Source organism: Halichoerus grypus, chromosome 14 (genome assembly GCF_964656455.1).
Source record: "Halichoerus grypus chromosome 14, mHalGry1.hap1.1, whole genome shotgun sequence".
Taxonomy (NCBI): Eukaryota; Metazoa; Chordata; class Mammalia; order Carnivora; family Phocidae; genus Halichoerus; species Halichoerus grypus.
The window spans coordinates 5,113,093-5,134,299 of NC_135725.1; the positions used below are offsets into that span (position 1 = coordinate 5,113,093).

Here is a 21,207-nt window from a genome sequence, read left to right on the forward strand (position 1 = left end):
TAGACCAACAGACTGGCTAATAAAGAGCCATTAATTTTTCCAAAGAAAGTTGTCTCAAACCATGGCAAGATACCCAGTACTTATTTTTGGTTAGCTACTTTGACTCAAAGAGCTATCCATTCATTAAAAATGCTTTGGTGGTCCCTGATGTACACTTGTATTTCCCTGGACATTTTGAATGCTTAGCAACAAGACATACTGTACCTGCCCTCAAGGCACTTGCAATATAATAGGGAATATAAAAAATAAAATAGTGCTTATGATGAATCTAATTTATCATTATTATTATTTACCCTAATGTGCTTTGGGAAAAATGGTTCAGGATCATCTTCTAAATTAACAGGCTGCTCTTGTTCTTCCCATTCTTCAGTGGTCTTATTAATGATGACCACTCAGGTTAAGTGTTCCCAGTTACTATAAAATAATTTTAGTAAAATCCTAGTTTAAATGCAAATCATTAGATTTCTAATTTTCTGTCTAGTCTTGACTTGGACGTGGCCTTAATCCTAAAGTATGAGAGCTTTAAAATACAACAACCCAGTGAGGTGCCCTAGCATTTTTACTAAGTTTTATTTCTCTGAAGACTTTTGTATAAATGATATTCTGTTGATTTTGTCTTTTGTGCATGAAAAAACAACAACAGCAAAGATCCCCAAAATATCAAAACAAAAATCTGTGTTGAAGTGTGCAGAATAAAGATGTGCCACTCTGTTTCCTCCTGGGAAAGAATACATAGGTTGAATTTAGTTCAAATCAATATAGTCATGCAGATAAACCAGAGTGGGTCAATTTTTAGTGTGGGGAAAGAAAATCCACTGAAGGATCATATGTTGAAATGGAACTCCATATATGAGAACTGGGTAATAAATAATTTGTGGAAATTACCTACTGATACCTTCATGGACAGACAACAGTTTAGATATTAAAAACTCCATTGACTTATGTGACATATGTTTGTCTTTGCTATGCTCTGCCTAAGAATTTATCTCATTTAGGAGGAAAGTCATGGAGTGGAAGACACAAAAAGTTTATAAAATTTCAGCAATATGAATAGAAATGCAAAGGTCCTCAACAAAATATTAGCAAATCTAATCCAGTAACATAGAAAAATTGTTATACACTATGACCAGATAAGATTTGTCCTAGGAATTTAAGGTTGGTTCAACAGATAAAGAGCAATCAATGTAATACTCCATATTAATAGAATAAAGGACAAAAACCACATGGATACCTCAATAGACACAAAAAAAACATTTGAAAAAAATCCACTGTGCTTTCATAATGAAAAACAAACTAGGAATAGAAAGAAACTTCTTCACATGAAAAAAGACATCTACAAAAACCCCACATCTAACTTCACACTTAATGGAAAATAATGAAAATCTTTCCCTAGGATCAGGAATAAGATAAGGATGTATACTCTCACTGCTTTTGTTCAAGACTGTAGTACAGGTTTGAGTGAGGGCTACTAGGCAATAAAAAAAAAGAGTAAAAAGTATCCAGAACAAAAAAGAAGAAGCAAAACTATATTTGCAGAGAACGTGATCTTGTAAGGAATCCTTGAGAAAAGCTATTAGAGCTAGTACACAGTTTGAGCAAGGATATAAGATTGATACATAGAAATTTATTGTATTTCTATATACTAGGAATGAATAATACAGAAATGAAATGAAGACTGAAATGTAAATTCCATTTAAAATAGCATCAAAAAGAATAAAATACCTTGGAATAACGTTGACAAAAGGGGTGTAAGACACATACACTGGAAACTATGAGACATTGCTGGAAGGAATTATGGAAGACTTACATAAATAGAAAGACATCAATGTTCATGGATTGGAAGTCTTAATATTGCTAATATGGAAGTGCTCCCCAAATTGATCTACAGGTTCAACAAAATTCCTATCAAAATCCAAATGGCAAGTTAATCCCAAAATGCATATGGAAATGCAAGGGACTCCAAATAGCCAAAACAATCTCAAAAAGAAGAATGAAGTTGGAGGTCTCACCCTTGATTTTAAAATTTGGTACAAAGCCATGGATATCAAAACTGTGTGGTATTGGCATAAGGATAAACATATTGACCAATGGAATAGATTGAGAGTCAAGAAATAAAACTATTTATCGTCGATTGACATTTGATATTGGTGCCAGGCCCATTCAATGCAGGAAGAATAGTCTCTTAAACAAATGGTACGGAGCCAACCAGATATCCACAGGTTAAAAAAGCAATGTTGGCCCTACCTCACACCATTTAGAAAAATTAACTCAAAATGGATGATACTCCTAAATGGGGGGCGGGGGGGACTACAATTATAGAACTCTTAGACCAAACTACAGTTGTGCATTTTTGTGATGTTGGGTTGGGCAATGGTTTCTCGGGTCAGGCTTCCCAAAAGCCTTGGGTTAGATCATGGTTTCTCACAAGCAGTAAGAGGAAAATAGATAAACCAGACTTCATCAAAATTAAAACCTTGGTGATTCAAAAGACACTACCAAGAACATAAAAAGGCAATCCACAAAGTGAGGAAAACCATTTGCAAGTCATGTCTCTCATAAGAAATTTTTGTACAGAGTATATAAAGAGCTTTTACAACTAAACGAAAAGACAAATAACGGTCAAAAGATCTGTAAAGGTCAAAAGATCTGTAAAGGTCAAAATCAAAGACATTTCTTCGAAGAAGATATACCAATGACCAATATGAAAAGACGCTCAAAATCATTAGCCGTCAAGGAAATGCAAATCAAAACCACAAGATATCACTAAAAGACAGTAACAAGTGTTGTGGAGGATGTGAAGAAATTTGAATGCTTGTGCATTGGTGATGGGAATGTAAAATGGTGCAGCCACTATGGAAAAATAGTTTGGCAGTTTATCTGAAAGTTAAACACGGAGTTACCATATGACCACTCCTAGGTATAAACCCAAGAGAACCGAAAACGTATGTCCAGACACAAAATCATCATGGCAGTATTCTCCACTAATAACCCAAAGTGGGAATAACCCCAGTGACCATCGACTAAGTGGTATAGTGTTACTTTTTATGGCCAGTATTTTGTTGTATACCACTTTCGTTGGTATGCAATGAAATATTGGCCATAAAAAGTAATAAAGTACCAACACAGGACACAACATGGATGAATCTAGAAAACATTATGCTAAATGAAAAAGGATAAACACAGAAAGTCACATACTGTATGATTTATTTTGTATGAAATGTCCAGAATAGGCAACTCCATAGAAACAGAAAGTTTAGGTTTGCCCAGGGCTGGAGAAGGGTAGGAATGGGACATGGAATCTAATGTGTACTGGGTTTCTTTTGGAGTGATAGAAAGATTCTGCAAGTGGATACTGGTAATGGTTTTACAACTGTGTAAATATACAAAACCTCCCTGAATTGTATACTTTAAAAGGGTCAGTCTTATGTGACCCTTTTATGATACAATGTGAATTGTATCTCAATAATAATAAAAAAAACTATTAGAGATTTATTTCTTTTGCACATGCAGCTGGAAGAGGTGAGTGACGAGCCATAAATGGACGTTTATTCTGACATGTGAATGAGTTTGTTCGAGAACAGGGTGTGATGGGAGATAGGGGGGAGAGAACTGGAAGGGCCCAGGGTTCAGGACTGCTGAGACAGAGCAGGGCCACATCGGGAGGGGCTGAACAATTTTTGAAAAGGACTAAGGAACTAAGAGCAGCAATTGTGTAGAGTTCTGACGGTATCACCTTGTCGGGTAAAAGAGTGGTGGAGACGGCTCACATGTCATTACATGAAGAGTTGGTATTATTTACTAAAGACTAGTCTTCCAGTAAGTACCCACTGGCATTGCTTGTTCAAAGCACCTAGGGTCCCAAAGTATCCCTGATTTCTTTTCAGGTGTTAGCTGCAGGTGCTGGGAGAGTTTGGTGCATGGTGGCCATGTGTTTTGGGGAAGAAGGAATAATTCATTCACTTCTTTCCAACTCTGAAAAATCAGGTCCCTGCAGCTCTGAATTGTTGGAAAGATAGACTGGACAAGTCTGTCTACTACTCATTTTCTTTTTTTTTTTTTTTTTAAGATTTTATTTATTTATTTTACAGAGAAAGACACAGTGAGAGAGGGAACACAAGCAGGGGCAATGGGAGAGGGAGAAGCAGGCTTCCCGCGGAGCAGGGAGCCCGATGCAGGGCTCGATCCCAGGACCCTGGGATCATGACTTGAGCCGAAGGCAGATGCTTAATGACTGAGCCACCCAGGCGCCCCTCTACTACTCATTTTCTAATTGTGTCATTTATCTAGAATTTAAAAAAGTTTGACCTCCAAAGGGAAAGTCAACACCGCTCAGCATGGTTGTGCCCATCCTCAGTGCCCCTTGTGGAGTGGAGGATGGACTGGATGATTGGGATACATTCCTTCTACCATGGTGAGGGTGAGGGAGAAAGACTTCTTCCTACACTTTGGGGTTAGGGGATCAGCCTGCAGGTCCGCTGCTGGGTATGGGGCAGAAAGGCTGCAGCCTCCCCCTTGCCAGGACCCCCCATTGTATAAGATCCCCAACCGTGAAGTCCTCATTAGCAGACCAATAAATAAACAAGTAAAAAGATAATGTCACCCCTAAGGAAAGGGGGAGGAGGATTAAAGACAACAAATACAATTCCCACATCAAAATAGAGCTGTTAAAGAAGACAGGACACAACTAGGATGAAAACTGGCACTCAAGGAAATTTGAAAAAAGTCACACATGCACACACCAATTCTGGGGGTTAAAGTAAATATGGCTTTTCAAGATTTCACTTGGTCATCTGAAGGCAAGAATCATCACTGGTTATCCTCAAACACTGGCCTGTAATATTATAGAGAGGAACTATCTCAAATTGCAGAGAAAAAAGATTTAGAGAGAGAAATTAGGAGGGAAAATAAGAGAAAACCTAACGGGAATAATTAGAGATCCAGAAACAGAATTGGAAGCAAAGACAGTAATTATGCATTAAAAAAAAATTTCTCTGAGCTAAAGGAAAACCTGAGTTGCAGATTGAAAGAATGCTGATGAGAAATTCTCATCAATTCTGATGAGAAAAAGACATACAACTGGGAAAATTTCCAAATTGCAAAACCCACAGAGAAAAATCTTCCAAACTTTCTAGACAGAAGTTACTACAATGAAAAAATAATGATTTTGGCATCAGCATCCAACTTCTCATTTGTTACAGCGGGATAAAAAAATGATGTGGATTATGGTTAACGTTGCTGAGAAATGAGCCAGAACGCAAGCATCTAATATATAATGTATTTGACAAGGTTAAGAAAAGATATTTTGGATAACAAGGAAGGATGGAGATTAAATATTGACCATGCATCCCATCTGAGGAAAATACTAGAGAATTATTCCAGTCAAAAAATGAATCACAATCATGACCTCAGGATGGAAAATATGAAGGCAAGAGGCAACAGTGAGCTGAGCAGTAAACCCTTCGATGTATATCGACACCCGACAAGCATACAAAGTCACGGCTACAGCTACATGGTTAATAATAGGCTAGGTGGGCACAAAAGCCCACCCACACACGTCCATACCCACAATCCATATATACGTATAAAAGTCAAGTACAAATTCTTGACTGCAATATGTTCTACTGATGTTTCTTTCTTAATAGCACTGCCTATAGACATTTTAAAATTTATCTTTAAAAAATAAATTTGACAAAATTAGTCCAATTAATAATTAAGATAAATGTCTGCCCAGGATTTGTTCTGTGACCCTAGCCTGGTAGTGTTCATGTCAGGCTTTGACCAGAAAAGCAAGTGTTGTCCAGTCCCTCTTTTTGCTCAGCGGCTGAGGCTTTTAATTGGCCTGTAACTGTTTTGTTTTTGAGTATTTTCGCATTGTAGAAGTCCTATGTTACTATTATCGTGTTTTCCCCTTTTAGTTCTTCTTGACATTTTCTCAAGTATGTTCAAGCAAGGTTGCCTTTCTTTATGGAATATATATAGTCTGAATGCAAAAAAAAAAAAAAAGTTAAGTGATTTTTAAAGAACTCTTTATTTTTTTATTTTTAAAGATTATTTATTTGAGAAAGAGAGCACAAGCTGGGGGGGGGGCAGGAGGGGCAGATGGAGAGGGAGAAGCTGACTCCCTGCTGTGCAGGGAGCCCCATGCAGGGCTCAATCCCAGGATCCCGAGATCGTGACCTGAGCCAAAGGCAGACTCTTAACCGACTGAGCCACCCAGGCGTCCCAAAAGAACTCTTTAATATAATCATTTAATTGTCTCAAGCTTGCTTTACTTCACTATAAGAATGTAGCTGAAATTCATCATACATAAAGCTGCTTGACGCCTCATATGATCAACCTGCCTGAGATAGCTATATGTTTCAGAGAGTTGTTTATTAGGATTATAACAATGTAAACATGCCCCTAATTTTAGCTGCTTTTAGAGGTCTTTTACATAGCTCTTACAGTACCCCTGAAAAACTCAAAGGAAACAAACATTGTCCCCCAAGAGTTTAACTACAACATTAAGATACACTGGATCACAGCTGAGATTCTCAGGGTGAACTTAAAGACCAGCTATTATGCCAACCAAAAAAACACTTCTAGAGTCTATACATATATTCTATGGACGGTGTATGCATTCATTAAAGTGGAAAGAATAGTATAATGATCCCCATTTACCTGTCCCTTAATGCGAGCAATTATGAATATGTCCAAAAGATACTGACAGAATAAAAGAGATAATATCCTGTTGAAAAGGGGGTTACTGCAGCCAGCCTGGATCCAGGTCGCCCCACGTGAAAGACCTTGGTTTTCTAAAATCTAATGTTTACCAGCTTCCAGTAGGAATAAAAGCACTCATGGTGTTATGCTGTGAGCGTTAAATTCTCACCTCTGCCAAAGACCTCACCCAGTGTCCAGCCTGTGGAAGCCACTGGATAAATTCTTGGTTGCTGTTTACGGTTGGCAGGAAAAGATGTCGACCAGCTAGTGTACACACCCAAGCAGGGAGGAAGTCTGACAGCAGATTCCAAGTGTCCCCACATTGAGGTGGCTTCCCTGAGCATCCATGAAACACACGCAGCCTGCACTTAACTGCCCCTGGTCAGATTTGGGGCGCACTGGGCAAGTGCACTGCAGGAACTACTCGTCATCGCAGGGAAGGAATGGATGTTCTGCTCTCCTGGGTCCGTCGCTGCTGTTCTTTAGCTGTCCAACCTCGGTCGGATCCAAGGGAGGGCAGGGGCCACGATGGGGAGCAAGCCTAGACTCACGGAGAGGGGACAGAGACCACCATGGTGAAGGGGGGAAGGCAGCGGGCGGTGGGGTTCCTCCGTGACACCTGCGCTTAGGGAGCGGCCTCTACGGGGCTGAGAACAGTGAGCCAGACCCAAGTGTAGATGGCGAGATCAGAACTGCGGTCGGGACTCCCAGAGCACTGCTGTCCCCGAGCTCAGGAGACAGTTCACTGTAACCACCTAGATTACTGGCCACAGATCCTGTTACGAAATGTTGGGATGATCATTTGAAAAGCGCACTAGCAGAGGATTTCATTCCTTTGTGCGGCGTGGCTGCCTCCAGGGATCTGCGCACACGCAGAGCTGGCACCCGCGGGTCACCAGGCCAGGCCGCACGTAGCGGCCAGAGGATTCGGAGGGAGGGTCGGCTGGTCGCCAGCGTGCAGACGCCGCCTGGCCTGCGCCCCCGCGCCCTAACGTGTGCCCCTTCTCTGCCCGCAGAGCCCCCCGGCGCGGACCCGGACACGCTGCGGGCCGGCGCGCGCGGCTTCACCGGCTGCCTGTCGGCCGTGCGCTTCGGCCCCGCCGCTCCGCTCAAGGCTGCGCTGCGCCCCGGCGGCCCCGCCCCCGTCACCGTGCGCGGACACGTGACCGCCGCGTCCCGCTGCGCGGAGGGGGCGGGGCCCGGAGCCCCGGCGCGGGAGGCCACCCGGCCGCTCGCAGGTGGCGCAGGTGCGTGCCCCTCCGCCCGCGGTCGCGCTCGCCGCCCGCGGTCCTCCCGCCGGGCTCCGTCCCGGAGCTGTCCAAAGCCCTCTGCTGGTTCGCCTGGCCACGTCTGGTCCTGGTCCCATGTTCCTTTCTAGCAGCGCAATGCTCTGCTCCTCTGTGGAATGTCTGTGAATGTCTCCAAAGTCCTCCTTCCCTCTCGCCTCTGTCATTCTCCCTCTTTCTACTGTAGGTGGTTCTGGACCAACAGATGGGGGAGAACCCTTAGTTAATGCTGACAGAAGTGACTCTGCTGTCATCGGAGGTAACAGGGCTGTGAATGACCCGGTCCTTGTTGTTGTCACTGTTGGCATAGACCAGAAAGTGTCTGAGAGTCCGCGCCGATGTGCGAGGTCAATGGCAGGCCACGCACATTCGCTGATGTTCTTGATGGGATTGCACCCAGGTCAACATCTGCAGGCGCTTAGTGGAAGCAACCCGTGGTTCCACGGAGAGGCTTTTAAAAGGATAGTTGCCAAACTACGGAATAATAAGGCTTTTCATTTGAAAATACCCATTCATATTTCTCAGGATATATGTGTGTATATATGTGACGTAGTCACCTTTACTTCTTCGATTCAAAATAGCCATGGACCTCTCAGTCCATCAGCCCAAAACTTTTAAAAATAATATTAAAATAAAACATCAGGTGAGAGAAGCACCTAAACTATGCAAATTGTCATTTTCGTAAATATAAAGATAGAAAACTTAAAGATTTCTCTGAACATAAATATACAAAACTGTTTCTGGTGTCAGTCTTATCTTAGATTTATATATATTTATTTATATTTATAAATAAAATTATTCATGTATATTTGTATAATATATATACTTTTAGTGTCACATGTATTCTATATAGGTGACATTAAAACTGGCTATACTATAACTCTTTAAAGCAAAGTCCTATAGTTAAACTATATATGTATTTAAATATATATTCATATATAATATATATTTATATTTTCTATCTATATATATATTTGAAGAGGTAAAAATAATTACATCTTAAATATCTCCCAATGTATTCTCTGAAACAATTTATTTGGGTCTGATTTAAAGAATGAATATTCAAGTTTCCTCCTTATGATTCAGAGAACATTTACATTTATTTATTTAGATTATTGAAATGTGTCAGTTGCAAACTCTGCTTGCTAAGGAGGAAGTGAACTGCTCTCCATTTCATTGCTATTCCAAATAAGGGAATTAGTCCTCAAGCTGGGGGATGCAAGTGGGTGTGCACTCTTCAGGCAGGCTGTGCACCAGGTCAGATTGGATCTGCTCATTTCGCTCTGTTCATCAAGACGCCAATTTTCTCCAGACTGTTAGGAAGGTATTCAGACATTTTCAAGCCCTGACCAAATCTATGTAAGACTGTTAACATGTCCCTCCCTATCTCAATTACTTCTATTTTTGTAGTGAATGAGGTATATGATCCCCTGATTTCACAACTCCAAGAACAAAAAACATATATGTTATTTATAATGTATATCTAAAAGGAATACTTCTGTGTTAAAATAGAAATCAAATCTTAAACCTGAACCATTCTCATTTATTTTTAATGAGAAGACTTTGCTATAAAGCAAAAGCTGACTTAAAATAAATCGACTTAAGTGTGATTAATATTTTCAAAATAGGAATCAAAGTCCCAAAATGCAAAATGTCATGGTTGGTGCCATTTTTAGAGAGAGCAATGATGATAGGTTGGTGATAGAACAGAAGATGTGGTCTTTGGGGCTTTATTGCGTTTGGTTAGATATCATCGGCAGGTTCTACAAAGTAAATAAGTTGCACCAATATTATTCCCCTGAGAAATCCTACTTGGCTCCTGATAGACGGGATGGAGAATCAGAGCACATGGGCTGTTACGGTGGTAACAACTCAGGTTACTGGCCCCTGCAATTCACTTGGATCTGCCTTCTATCTGTGCGGTGGCCGTTTGCCGTGTGGTTTGTCAGCTGCCAAGTATATTGACCCACACCGTAGAATTCTGGGTAGAACTCTCAGCCCTTTGTCAAATTGATCACAGACTGCACCCACATGTAAAGTACTTGATCTGTTTAAAGGATTACTCCAATAGGTGGATTTCTGTATGTTTTGCACTATGCTTTATCACCTTCTCCTCTTGCAAGCCAAGGGGACAATATAGGAAAGGAGAATTCACCTAAATAACGTTCACACCCAATAAACCAGGCATCACAGGGTTTTCTTGCCAAGAGAGCCATCATGTAGATGGACAGATAGAGAAAGAGACAGATGTGTAGATACATACAGAGGCAGGCAGACCTTAGTGCTTGTCACAAACACATTTACACTGGAATTGCTGAAAGGAAGGTTATGGAAGGCATCCGATGCATTATTCAAATTATCTCCATCTCTTCAGATAGCGGATGAAGACAGAGGTTATTCTAGGACCCTACCAAACCTCACAAAACAAACAAGCTAGTAATCAATTACATACGTAATAACATCCTGGATGTTTGAGGATAATGGTGACAGTAATTGTGTAATCAGGTGTCCTGATCTGCTGTTATTGAGTTACTGTCCCTGACCCTAAAATTGGATATGATGTAGCTCTTTAAAGCAAAGTCCTATAACGAAACATAAAAGTAATTAAAGCAACTCTACTGTTTGTTCTCAAGTGAGATGCAAAATATGTTGAAAGTGATGATTATTCTACCTATTAATATTCAAGAATCTTTCAAAAGTTTCTTGAGCACCTGCTCAGGAATCCCTGTGACCAAATACACCCAACCAAGCTTCGAGTTGGTTGGGCTCCATTAGCTTCTTTATGTCTGTCCCAGAGTATAGTGAAGAATCTTCATTTTATAACACAAATTTTGATTCACATAACAAAACAGTAATGTGTTTTCTAACATTTGCTAATTGGAATATTAATGCCTGTGTCAGTCATCTTAAAAGTATATTGACTAGTGGATGCTTTTTTTGGTACCTCCTTGTTTTGGCATGGATTAAACATTCATTCTTTATGAATATGATAACTTGAACAAACACTTCTAGGCCTCATTTGACCGTCCCAAGCCTGGCAGGGTTTTAAAAAAAATCTGAGGAACTTTTAAAACAATATTGATGTCCAAGCCTCCCACTCAGAGATTCTGAGTTATCGTCTGCTGTGCAGTCAAACTTGGGGACCACTGGCATAGTTAATGCATTTGGTACTTACAGCATTACCAACAGGAGATGTCAAATGATCTACTTTCCCTATAGCTGAATGGTATCTATATTTTTACAAATTTCTAATATGATGGTATATCGGTTATCTATTGCTCCTGACAAATTACCACCCACTTAGAGCTTAACCCAACCCACTTTTATTGTGTCCCAGTTTCTGTGGGTCAGGAGTCTGGGCACAGCTTAGCTGGGTCCTCTGCTCAGGGTCACACAAGCCTGCAGTGAAGGTATCAGCCAGGGCTGAGGTCTCATCTGGAGATTCCTCTGGGGAAGGATCCCCCTCCTCACCTGCATGGGTGTTGGCAGCATTCAGTAGGACCGAGAGCTTCTGGATTTTTGCAGGCTGCCTGCAGTTCCTTGCCATGTAGGGATTCCCATATGGATTCCCACCGTGACTGCTTGCCTCCTTACAGACAGCAGGAAGAGGGACAGTCCCATAAGACAGGTGCTACCGTCTTATGTAACATAATCACATAACCCGGTAGAGCTTATCACCGTTGTTGTATTTCGTGGGTTCAAAACAAGTCACAGGCCCTATGCACAAGCAACTGAAGGGGATCTCACATAAGGCATGGCCCCCCAGCAGCAGCGATCACTTAAGACTCTTTTAGCCTCATAGAAACAAGTGGTATACTCACTGCAGAACTGGTAAGTCAGCAGAACATCAGCGCCAGATTTTTGTTAACATACTTATACGTAAGCATTTAATTACTCTACGACAGGGCTCTACACGCTATCCTTTTAAAATAATGAAAATGTGCTTGTTCATTAGCATGCAGTGTGGGCATGACCTAAGAGGCCACGCTGTGGTTCTGAATTTAAGCATGAGGGCATTAACTGAACGCCAAGCTGATAGAGCTTCAGCAAAAAAGGCATCAAACTGCTGTGTCTAACGGATGTACGGACTTAGAAGCAAACTCAGTGTTCTAATACCGCCTAGTTTCCAATTTTCTGGTGATGAATATATGATGTAAACGAAGTTTTATAACATCTGTATTATATCTGTCTATCTATCCACAAAGTCTGTATTCTGATTATATTTTTCCTTTCTCCTCTCTCACTAGGTGTGATAGCGGTTGTGATATTTATCTTGCTCAGCATCACTGCCATAGCCATACGCATTTATCAACAGAGATGGTTATACCAAAAAAATGAGTCACATGTTCCCCAAACCGGAGACAACGCTGAGACTGCTCTGAAAAGTGAGGTCAACGTGCAAAGTGCAATTAGTGAAAGCCAGAAAGAATATTTCTTCTGAGGGGCCGCGGTGGCTTACTTAGGGCTCTGGTGACGTGATGAGTTTCTCGCTAAGCCAGGGGCTCCCAGTGGGTGAAGCCCACCCCCTCCCGGCCCCCTGGGACACGTGATGGCTGTGTAGCACCATCAGCTTGCTCGAGTGTGGTCCTGGGAGGCTCTGCTCTGTGCTGCTTCACGATCTATATATGTAGAAGTGACTTAGGTGTGCTCGTTAATCCCTGTGTGGCAGTTTCTGACTGTTCTGGCCCGATCGTCGAGAATTCAAATGTATTTTGCGTAACGACTTTGGGTTTTAGGTGAAAACAAGGATTTGAGCTGTGGCCCTACTCTCTTAAAAATGAGACACGGAAGTTTATAAAAGTCAAAGTTGGACTCTAGTGTTTTGTGTTGCGTGGAAATCTGTTTTACTTCCTTTATTGATCACCTACTGACATTTGAAAGCTGGGAAGTGCTTCTTGGATGGTCTTCGAGTGCGTTTCCATCTTCCCGTGAACCAGAGCCCACTGGCCAAAAATGCACTAGAAACCTAGAAAAACCCATTTTTTTGGCCAATTGTTTTTATTATTTGTCTCTTTTAAGTTAGTTTGCATACATTTTTAGTGATGAAATGAGTACTGAATGTCAGCTATGAAATTGTAGTATTCTGTTCATTTATGGAACAGAAAAATTCATAAGTAGCAGAGCGTGTAAAGCATTCCAGTCTGCAATACTTCGCTTATTTTTCTTTGTAATTGGTCATTTTAATCTTTGTAAATTATGGTAAAGATCATCTGATGATCTCCCCAAAATGTATATTTTCTAACTGAAGTTGTGCCCAGGTATAAACTCTGTATTTAACACTAAATGTATCCTTCATCCATTCCATTGGGAAGAAATATAATCCTGAACTTATTTCCTTCAAATGTGGGGTGATTAGGTCACTATTCTTTGCAGTCCTGTGGTTCTCTTGTTCTGAAGGTTATCACAACAGTTTGATTTCTTGCGACTGTCTTTTCATTTACTTGGGAAAAGTCACATTTTGAACTAAAGCTCTCCATTCCTTTTTCTAAATTTTGAACCAATCTAGGCAAACCATCCCCTGAAATACCATCTTAGTCTAGTTACCATTTGGAATATCAGTGGAAGGATGCTTATGCTGAGGGAGAATGCAGGTTGTAGGATCTGAACTAAATCTGTCATTCTGGTCAAGAATCTAGGATCTTGGAGTCAGCTTCCATCAGTGTACCCAAAATCAACCAGTTCGTTTCATATTCGGGGATATTTGCAAAGTAGGGGAGCAAAGAATTTGTATTAACCATGGGAATTGTTCCAGTAACTACTCATGTGGCAGGGGTCGTAAGATAATTGCATGGAGCCTACCATTTGCACTCACTAGCCAGTTATAAATAAAACGTGCTACACTCTTGATATGCCATTTGCCATGTGCCTGCCAGGAATTAGATTGCTTCCTTTGACCACAACAGGACCACCCGGAACTCCATACACTTAGCCTTGCTATGACCTTCGAGTCTTCGAGTGTATACCTATTTTTCTGTGACTTTTTTAAACAACAGAAAAAGATATCCTCTATCCTAAGTCTTTTCTCAAAAAAAATACCTTCTTTCTTATGGTTTCGTATTAGTTTTCTATGAGGTTTAACAAATTACCACAATTTAGTGGCTTAATGCAACACCCATATATTATCTCACAGTTTCTGTGGATCAGGAGCTGGGCATGGGTTTACTGTGTTTTCTGCAAGGCTGCAGTGAAGTATCGGCCAGGCGTGTCCTCATCTGGTGACTCAGCTGGTGAATCCTTGGTCTTATGGTTATTGGCAGCATTCAGTTCCTTACTGCTGGAAGATTCATGGAAGCCTGCTTCTGTTCAAAGCCAGCAAGAGAGAGAGAGAAAGAGAGAGAGAGAGAGAGACTCTAGAGCAAGTCTGCTAATAAGAGGGAGTTTCATATAATGTAATGTGTGATGGGAGTGACAGCCCATCCCCTTTGCCAAACTCAGTTGGTTAGAAGCAAATCTTAAGTCCTGCCCACACTCAGCAGGAGGGGATTACATAAGGACTTGAACCAGCAGGCTGAGATCAAAGTTAATCTACCACAGTACTATATCTTTATTGAAGTTTCTTTAAGTGAATAATGAAGGATTTTCAGGGTCTCAATATAGTAATATATGAAGAACCTACCTTGGTGAATAATATATATACTTTTTTTCCCAAAAGGCCTATGCAGAGTGGAGAAGGATTCAAGACAAAAATGATAGGTTCTAGTTAATGCATAGCTGAATTTTAACACCCTGAAATCACTGCAACTTTAACAAATGATCATACTAAGTTCCGAAAATGTTAATCACTTTGATAGCTGGCGTTTTGCAGATTTATAGATAGTGAAATTCATGGTATTCTGCTCTCTTTTTAAAAGAGAAAATAAAATATTTGTACCAAATTGCAGTGATGTTGCACCCACTTTCCTGATTTGTAAACTCTACCTGCTTATTTGTTAATAAAATAACCTTTTTGAATTAAATTAGGAAAATATTTTTAAGAGAAATTGAATGAAATTTGAATTATGAAATTATATTGTTTTTCCCCTAAAATATTAAAAAATGTGCAAATGTATATATTCTGTTATGGTGTGTGTACTGCTTTATCTCTACTGTATATAGAGAGAATACTATGCTCTGTTAATATCATTTGTGATGGTATTTAAATTATCAAACACAAAGTAAAACATAAAGTACCTAATATGTACTGATTATTACAAGTTAAAACACCTATGAATGTAGATATTTAAACCTTTACCAGAGAACAATAATTTAATAATCAGTAAGTTATTTGTTGAATGTTTACTATATACTCAAAACTGGTTGCACAAGATTTCCCCCCAGAGTTGGGTTTCTTGAGCACTCTAAACATACAAATTCCAGTTTGCAAATAACATCCTTCTATGAAATAAATGTTAAAAGATAATAATTCCCCAAGTTTTATTTTCAAATAGAAAAGGAAAATAGTGCATAATTAACACTTATTATTGGGACTAGAACTTCAGAACCCCTGTTTACTCCATGTTGAAGTAAAGCCCCCCTTCACTACCTCCCCAGTATTATGTAGCAATGTAGAAAAACACATTGGGGCATTCTGTGTGTCTAGGATAATCACTACTTCTGGAATTTTTTCGTTTCCTTTCCTTACAGAACATCTGATAGATAATTGTTTTCAGTGGATTTTTTTTTAATTTTTTATTGTTATGTTAATCCCCATACATTACATCATTAGTTTTAGATATAGTGTTCCATGATTTCCAGTGGATTTTTTAAGAATCAAATATAAAGTTCATGTTTCTTGCCTTGAAGGAAGACAAATACGATTGAAGCGTTTTCTGTATAGAGTATAAATTAGCTCTGATGATGCAACTGGAATGTTGAAATAGTCTTCCAACAAGGGGGATGCAACGGACCCATAGTAAATGAAAACATGTTTATTGGATTGCTTAGTCTATTGTTTTGCAATCCATGTAACTAACATGTTTAAGGAGTCCCTCGGTGCCTTTAATGGATCCTGGCTGTCTCCTTCTACCCCAGCCTGGCTCATCATGAGTGGCAACATGGAAGGAAGAATTAGAAAGACAGTAATAAACATGAAGTGGTTTGCACTCCAAATGGTGGGGAAATGGCTACCCTGGAGCCCATGGGCACATTTTCAAGCTCTAGGGCATTAACGGATTCTGTACACGTTGAGAATACTTACTACAGCTGAAAGAAATATTATTAGTGATAGATCTTTGGGCTACTTAAGCCTACATAGGAGTATTACGACTTTTTGGCGGGATGAAAATATTCATAAGCCCTGGTTTAGCAAATTTAAGTCCAGAGAAAGTTCAAGTTTTTACAAAAAACGACAACAACACAAAACAATTCTCATTATTCTCAGGATCATAGAGAGTTCCTGTTAGCAGGGACATTAACTATCTTGCCATGCAATCTTCGTTTCCCCTCCACATAGGCCCTCGAAGCAAGTCCAAGTTGCTTTTTCCAAGGAAACACTGTTATTAGGAGTGAAGTCAGGTTGCAAGAGCCTTGTTTTTCTCTCCAGGTTCTCCGGGGTGTAGCTTCAGCTGAGCATTTTGTTGGAGCATCAGCCATAATACGTGGTGTAACTTCAGTAAAAGTACAGACTGGGTTTTAGGAAGACTGGTCTGTGTGGCTAGGATGTGTGGCAGGATTCATCATATGTAAAGCACACGGCTGGGAAAGTAAGCTCAAGGGCTACTTCCTATGAAACCTTCCGCTTCAGAATTACTGATAATGTAAGACCTTTGCCATCCTTTGTGACCAAAAAATGATATATATTCATTTTATTGTATCATTATATATGTTAAAAGGATGAGACCCTTTACTCAGTTTATCATGTCCTTTGTGAATATGCCCCTTTCTCAGGTCTGCACTTGCCTTTAGACTTGGAAAATGAGATTTCATAATGTACTTAATATTGAAGACATTTCTTAAGATAGAACTTTTATAGCCGCATATGGTGCTTTATGTCACTAACAGATCTGTTATCTACTTGGTCATTTTCTGTGATTCTCAGAACCAATTTAACCTTCCTATTTTGAGTGCAGAACTTACTTTTTCTAAAACTCATCATAGTTCCATTTATCCAGCTTTTCCTACTTTGACGCATAAACCTGTAGGAGCTCCTTAGAAACAAAGATGAACTAAATTGTTTAAGCAGAAAATCCACTTATTGGCAATCTAATTCTAATCAAAATTACTTCTAAAATAAGTTTGGATAACAGCTACCTTTATCTCCTTTATATCAAGTTTTTACTTTACGCCTCTTCACAGTCTCAACTTGTTCCAAATACTTATAATTATCATGATAATCAGTATTCGCTCTTGTCTCTCAGATTGGTATCCCCTGACTCCATTGTTCTTCCAGAATTATTTCCGGACATTAAAAAAAACAACAAAACAGCAAACATTGTTTTCTGTCAGCAACATGATGTTCCATAACGTCTCTCATTTCTCTGTCCCGAGACATGGAATTAGTTGCCCTCAAGGAGCGTTCTTTCCATCTATTAAAATATAGGAGCACCAGGGTGTGTATAAGAATGTTTCCCATGCATCCTGTTGGAAGGGAGGACTGTGTCATTGCTGGGCCACTTTAAAGACAAGGTTGGAAAAAACATTTTAAGAGAATGAATTCAAAGTACTATTTCTGGTTTAAAGCTAATTGTGTTCATTTATTTTCCTAATACAAAGTGAACCAACCCATGGGAAGGGCTTAGCACAGCCCTTAACCCACAGCGAGTGCTATTATAATTTACTGCTTCTGTTGAGTCAGTTGATGCTTTGGAGATCTCATATATATATATATAAAGTAAACTGAAATGGAAAGTAAAATGATTATTTGGCTATTTTTTTTCAATATAAACAGTTGATTCAGATATCTCAGGCCCCATGGGAAAAATTCATTAACTGAAAGTAACTGGTTAATTGCCATTTCACATCCATCTAAAAACATTGGAGCCACTTTTAATCCATGGTTACAGGGAAGTAACAGGAGCAGCAGATGTGGTCCTCCACATCAGGGGATGCTCACAGTTACAGGAGCAGGAATCAGCGGGGCTAGACCCCAATTTCCAACCTCATTTTGGGAATGCACACAGAGATCAGATTTAAGGAGAAGGACCCCATGACCTTGGGTTTTTAAGCCTTGCGATTACAGAAGCACCGCCCTTCCCTTGTTATATGCAAATGCAGGCATTCAAACCAGAATCCTACACTCCTGAGAAGATTTGTGAAAAGGGAGTGCAAAATGAAGACACTTTGGATAACAAAAAGTGAGTAAGTCTGCTCCATAAAGATCTTCATCAATGGAATTTTTTAAAGCAACACAGCTCAGTAGAAATTTCTACGAAGATAGAAAAGTAGCCACCATATGATTATCATATGGTTTCCCTTATTTGTGGAACATAAGGAACAGCATGGAAGACATTAGGAGAGGGAAGGGAAAACTGAAGGGGGGGAATCGGAGGGAGAGATGAACCATGAGAGACTATGGACTTTGAGAAACAAACGGGGTTTTAGAGGGGAAGGGGGTGGGGCGATGGGGCAGCCTGGTGATGGGTATTAAAGAGGGCACGTTCTGCATGGAGCACTGGGTGTTATATGCAAACAATGAATCGTGGAACACTACGTCAAAAACTAATGATGTAATCTATGGTGACTAACATAACATAATAAAATCAAATTAAAAAAAAAAGTAGCCACCAGCCACATGTGGTTATTGATAAGCATGTGAAATGTGGCTACTCTGTCAGGGAGAAAATCATGTCGGGTATTCTGGGCTGAGCCCTTTGTGTTTGGTGCAGACAGCTAGCCCCTGACACCTCTGATGACCCACAACCCATTCCTCTACGGGGTTCAAGGGCTCAGGGAACAGAGAGTCATGCGAAGGCTATCCTCCGGGTCTGTTTCTTCCTCACAACCTGAGCAGTGGGTTGTGTGGAGTGTATTGGACTGGGTGGCCATTTCCTCTTTAGAGGAAGAGTCCCAGCTAGGACCACAGACATCAATAGTCCAAACTCTTCTCACAAAGTCTAAGTCCTGGGTGGCCTCAAGTTCTACCCTTACTCAAGGAGTAAGTACTTCCAATGTAATGCCAAATATTTCAGGGTAAAAAAAAGCATACTCTTGTTAACAAAGCCAGACAAAGGTAATAAAAAGAACAGGTTTTGAAGGTTGCTGGTCCAAGGCTGTACACCAGGAACAGATTTCGAATCTTGTCAAATGCCTTTTCTGCACCAATTGGGGTGATCGTGTGGTTTTGATCTTCATTCTGTTAATGTGGTGTGTTACACTGATTGATTTTCATATGTTGAATCATGCTTGTATTCCAGGAATAAACCCCACTTGGTTATGGTGTATAATCTTTTTAATATGCTGTTGAATTCAGTTCACTTGTATTTGTTGAGGGCTTTTGTATCAATATTGATCAGAGATACTGGGCTGTAATTTTCTTTTCTTGTAGTTTCTTTGTCTGGCCTTGGTATCAAGGTAATACTGACCTCCATGGGATGAGCTTCAAAGTGTTCCCTCCTCTTCAATTTTTTGGAAGAGTTTCAAGAAAGTTGGTGTTAATTCTTCTTTAATTAGTTTGGTAGAATTCTCCCTGAAGCCGTCTGGTCCTGGGCTTTTCTTTGTTGAAGGGTTTTTGATCATAGATTCAATCTTCTTACTAGTTATTGGTCTGTCCAGATTTTCCAGTTCATGATTCAGCCCTGGTAGATTGTGAGTTTCCAGGAAGTTTTCCATTTCTTTTCATTACCCAATTTGTTGGCATACAATTTTTCATAGTATGCTCTTACAACCATTTTTATTTCTGTGGCATTGGTTATAATGCCCCCTCTTTCTTTTTCCTTTCTGATTTTACTTATTTGAGTGTCCTCTGTTTTTTTTTCTTACTTAATCTAGCTAAGGATTTATCAAATTTGTTGATCTTTTCAAAACACAACTCTTAGTTTTGTTGAAAAATCCTGTCGTATGGTATAACATGAATGCACCTTGAGGACATTATGTTAAGTGATAAAATAGAAATAATATATGATTCCGTTTATACGAGGAACCTAGAGTAATCAAATTCATAGAAACAGATACTAGGAATTGTGATTACCATGACATGGGGGGAGAGGGGAATTATTTAATGAGTATAGAGTTTCAGTTGGCAAGATGGCAAAGTTCTGGAGATCTGTTTCATAACAAGGTGAATATACTTAACACTACTGAATCTGAACGGTACTCTTAAAAATGGTTACAATAGAAAATTTTATGTTGGGGCACCTGGGTGGCTCAGTCGGTTAAGCGGCTGCCTTCAGCTCAGGTCATGATCCCTGGGTCCTGGGATCGAGCCCCGCATCCGCCTCCCTGCTCGGTGGAGAGCCTGCTTCTCCCTCTCTCTCTGCCTGCCTCTCTGCCTACTTGTACTTTCTCTCTCTGTGTCAAATAAATAAATAAAATCTTTAAAAAAAAAAATTTATGTTGTATGTTGTTTTTTATCACAATTAAAACACACACACACACACACACACACACCCCAATGAAAGCCTGCTTTGTCTCTAACCAAAGGAACTGGGAAGGGACAGCCTATCAGGAAAGAAAACTTTTAGGGTAACTGTTCTACTCTTGATAACACCACAGAAAAACCTGTAGTCCCACTCTCAACATGCCAACAAAGGTCAGGTACAGATCCTAGACTTCTTCCCTCATGAGGCAGTAACAAGTTACCCCAAAGTGTGCTCTTTACCAGGGTAATGTTGAAGAAGGTCTGCAAAGCAGTCAGGATTTCCCCATCCCCCAAAGTCCTGTTGCAGAAAGCACGTGGGAGGCTGGATTCCCTCCCCCACCCAGCAGTAGCAAGGACTCCCCACAGCGGGGCTGGTGGATGGTCAGGATTTTCCCTAGCTGCCTGTGATAACAAGGCCAACCCCCCTCCTGGCCATATTGTTGGAAGCCACAGGGGAAGCAGTCACAAGACACCACTACCCATCTCAGCCAGGGAGGTATCATACAGGCTCCAGTGTGGAGTCAAAGCCCCACCCCTGCCTGAAAGTAATGAGGACCCCTCACGGGATGGGGGCTAAAGGGGGCCAAATAAGGAATCTGCACTTCTACCCCGACCTGGCAGAGCTAAGTTGGCATTCCCCACTTCCTCTACTGACTACTGTCAAAATAAGCTAGCTAAAACAGGTTTGAATAAGATCCAGATTTGGGGCACCTGGGTGGCTCAGTC

The 21,207-nt window shown here is 40.4% G+C and overlaps 1 protein-coding gene across 3 annotated transcripts in view; it reads left to right on the forward strand.

The window, feature by feature from the left end:
* LOC118527586 (contactin-associated protein-like 3) overlaps positions 1-15,158 on the forward strand; it is a 180,533-nt gene extending 165,375 nt beyond the window's left edge. For 2 of the 3 annotated variants that reach the window (XM_078062282.1, XM_078062283.1), the window contains exons 22-24: positions 7,719-7,949; positions 8,176-8,247; positions 12,236-15,158. In XM_078062282.1, the coding sequence (XP_077918408.1) occupies positions 7,719-7,949; positions 8,176-8,247; positions 12,236-12,429 (497 nt within the window). In that variant the 3' untranslated portion in view covers positions 12,430-15,158. The remainder of the gene's footprint in view (positions 1-7,718; positions 7,950-8,175; positions 8,248-12,235) is intronic. The other variant, XM_078062284.1, reaches the window with a different exon arrangement.
* Positions 15,159-21,207: the final 6,049 nt, after the last annotated feature.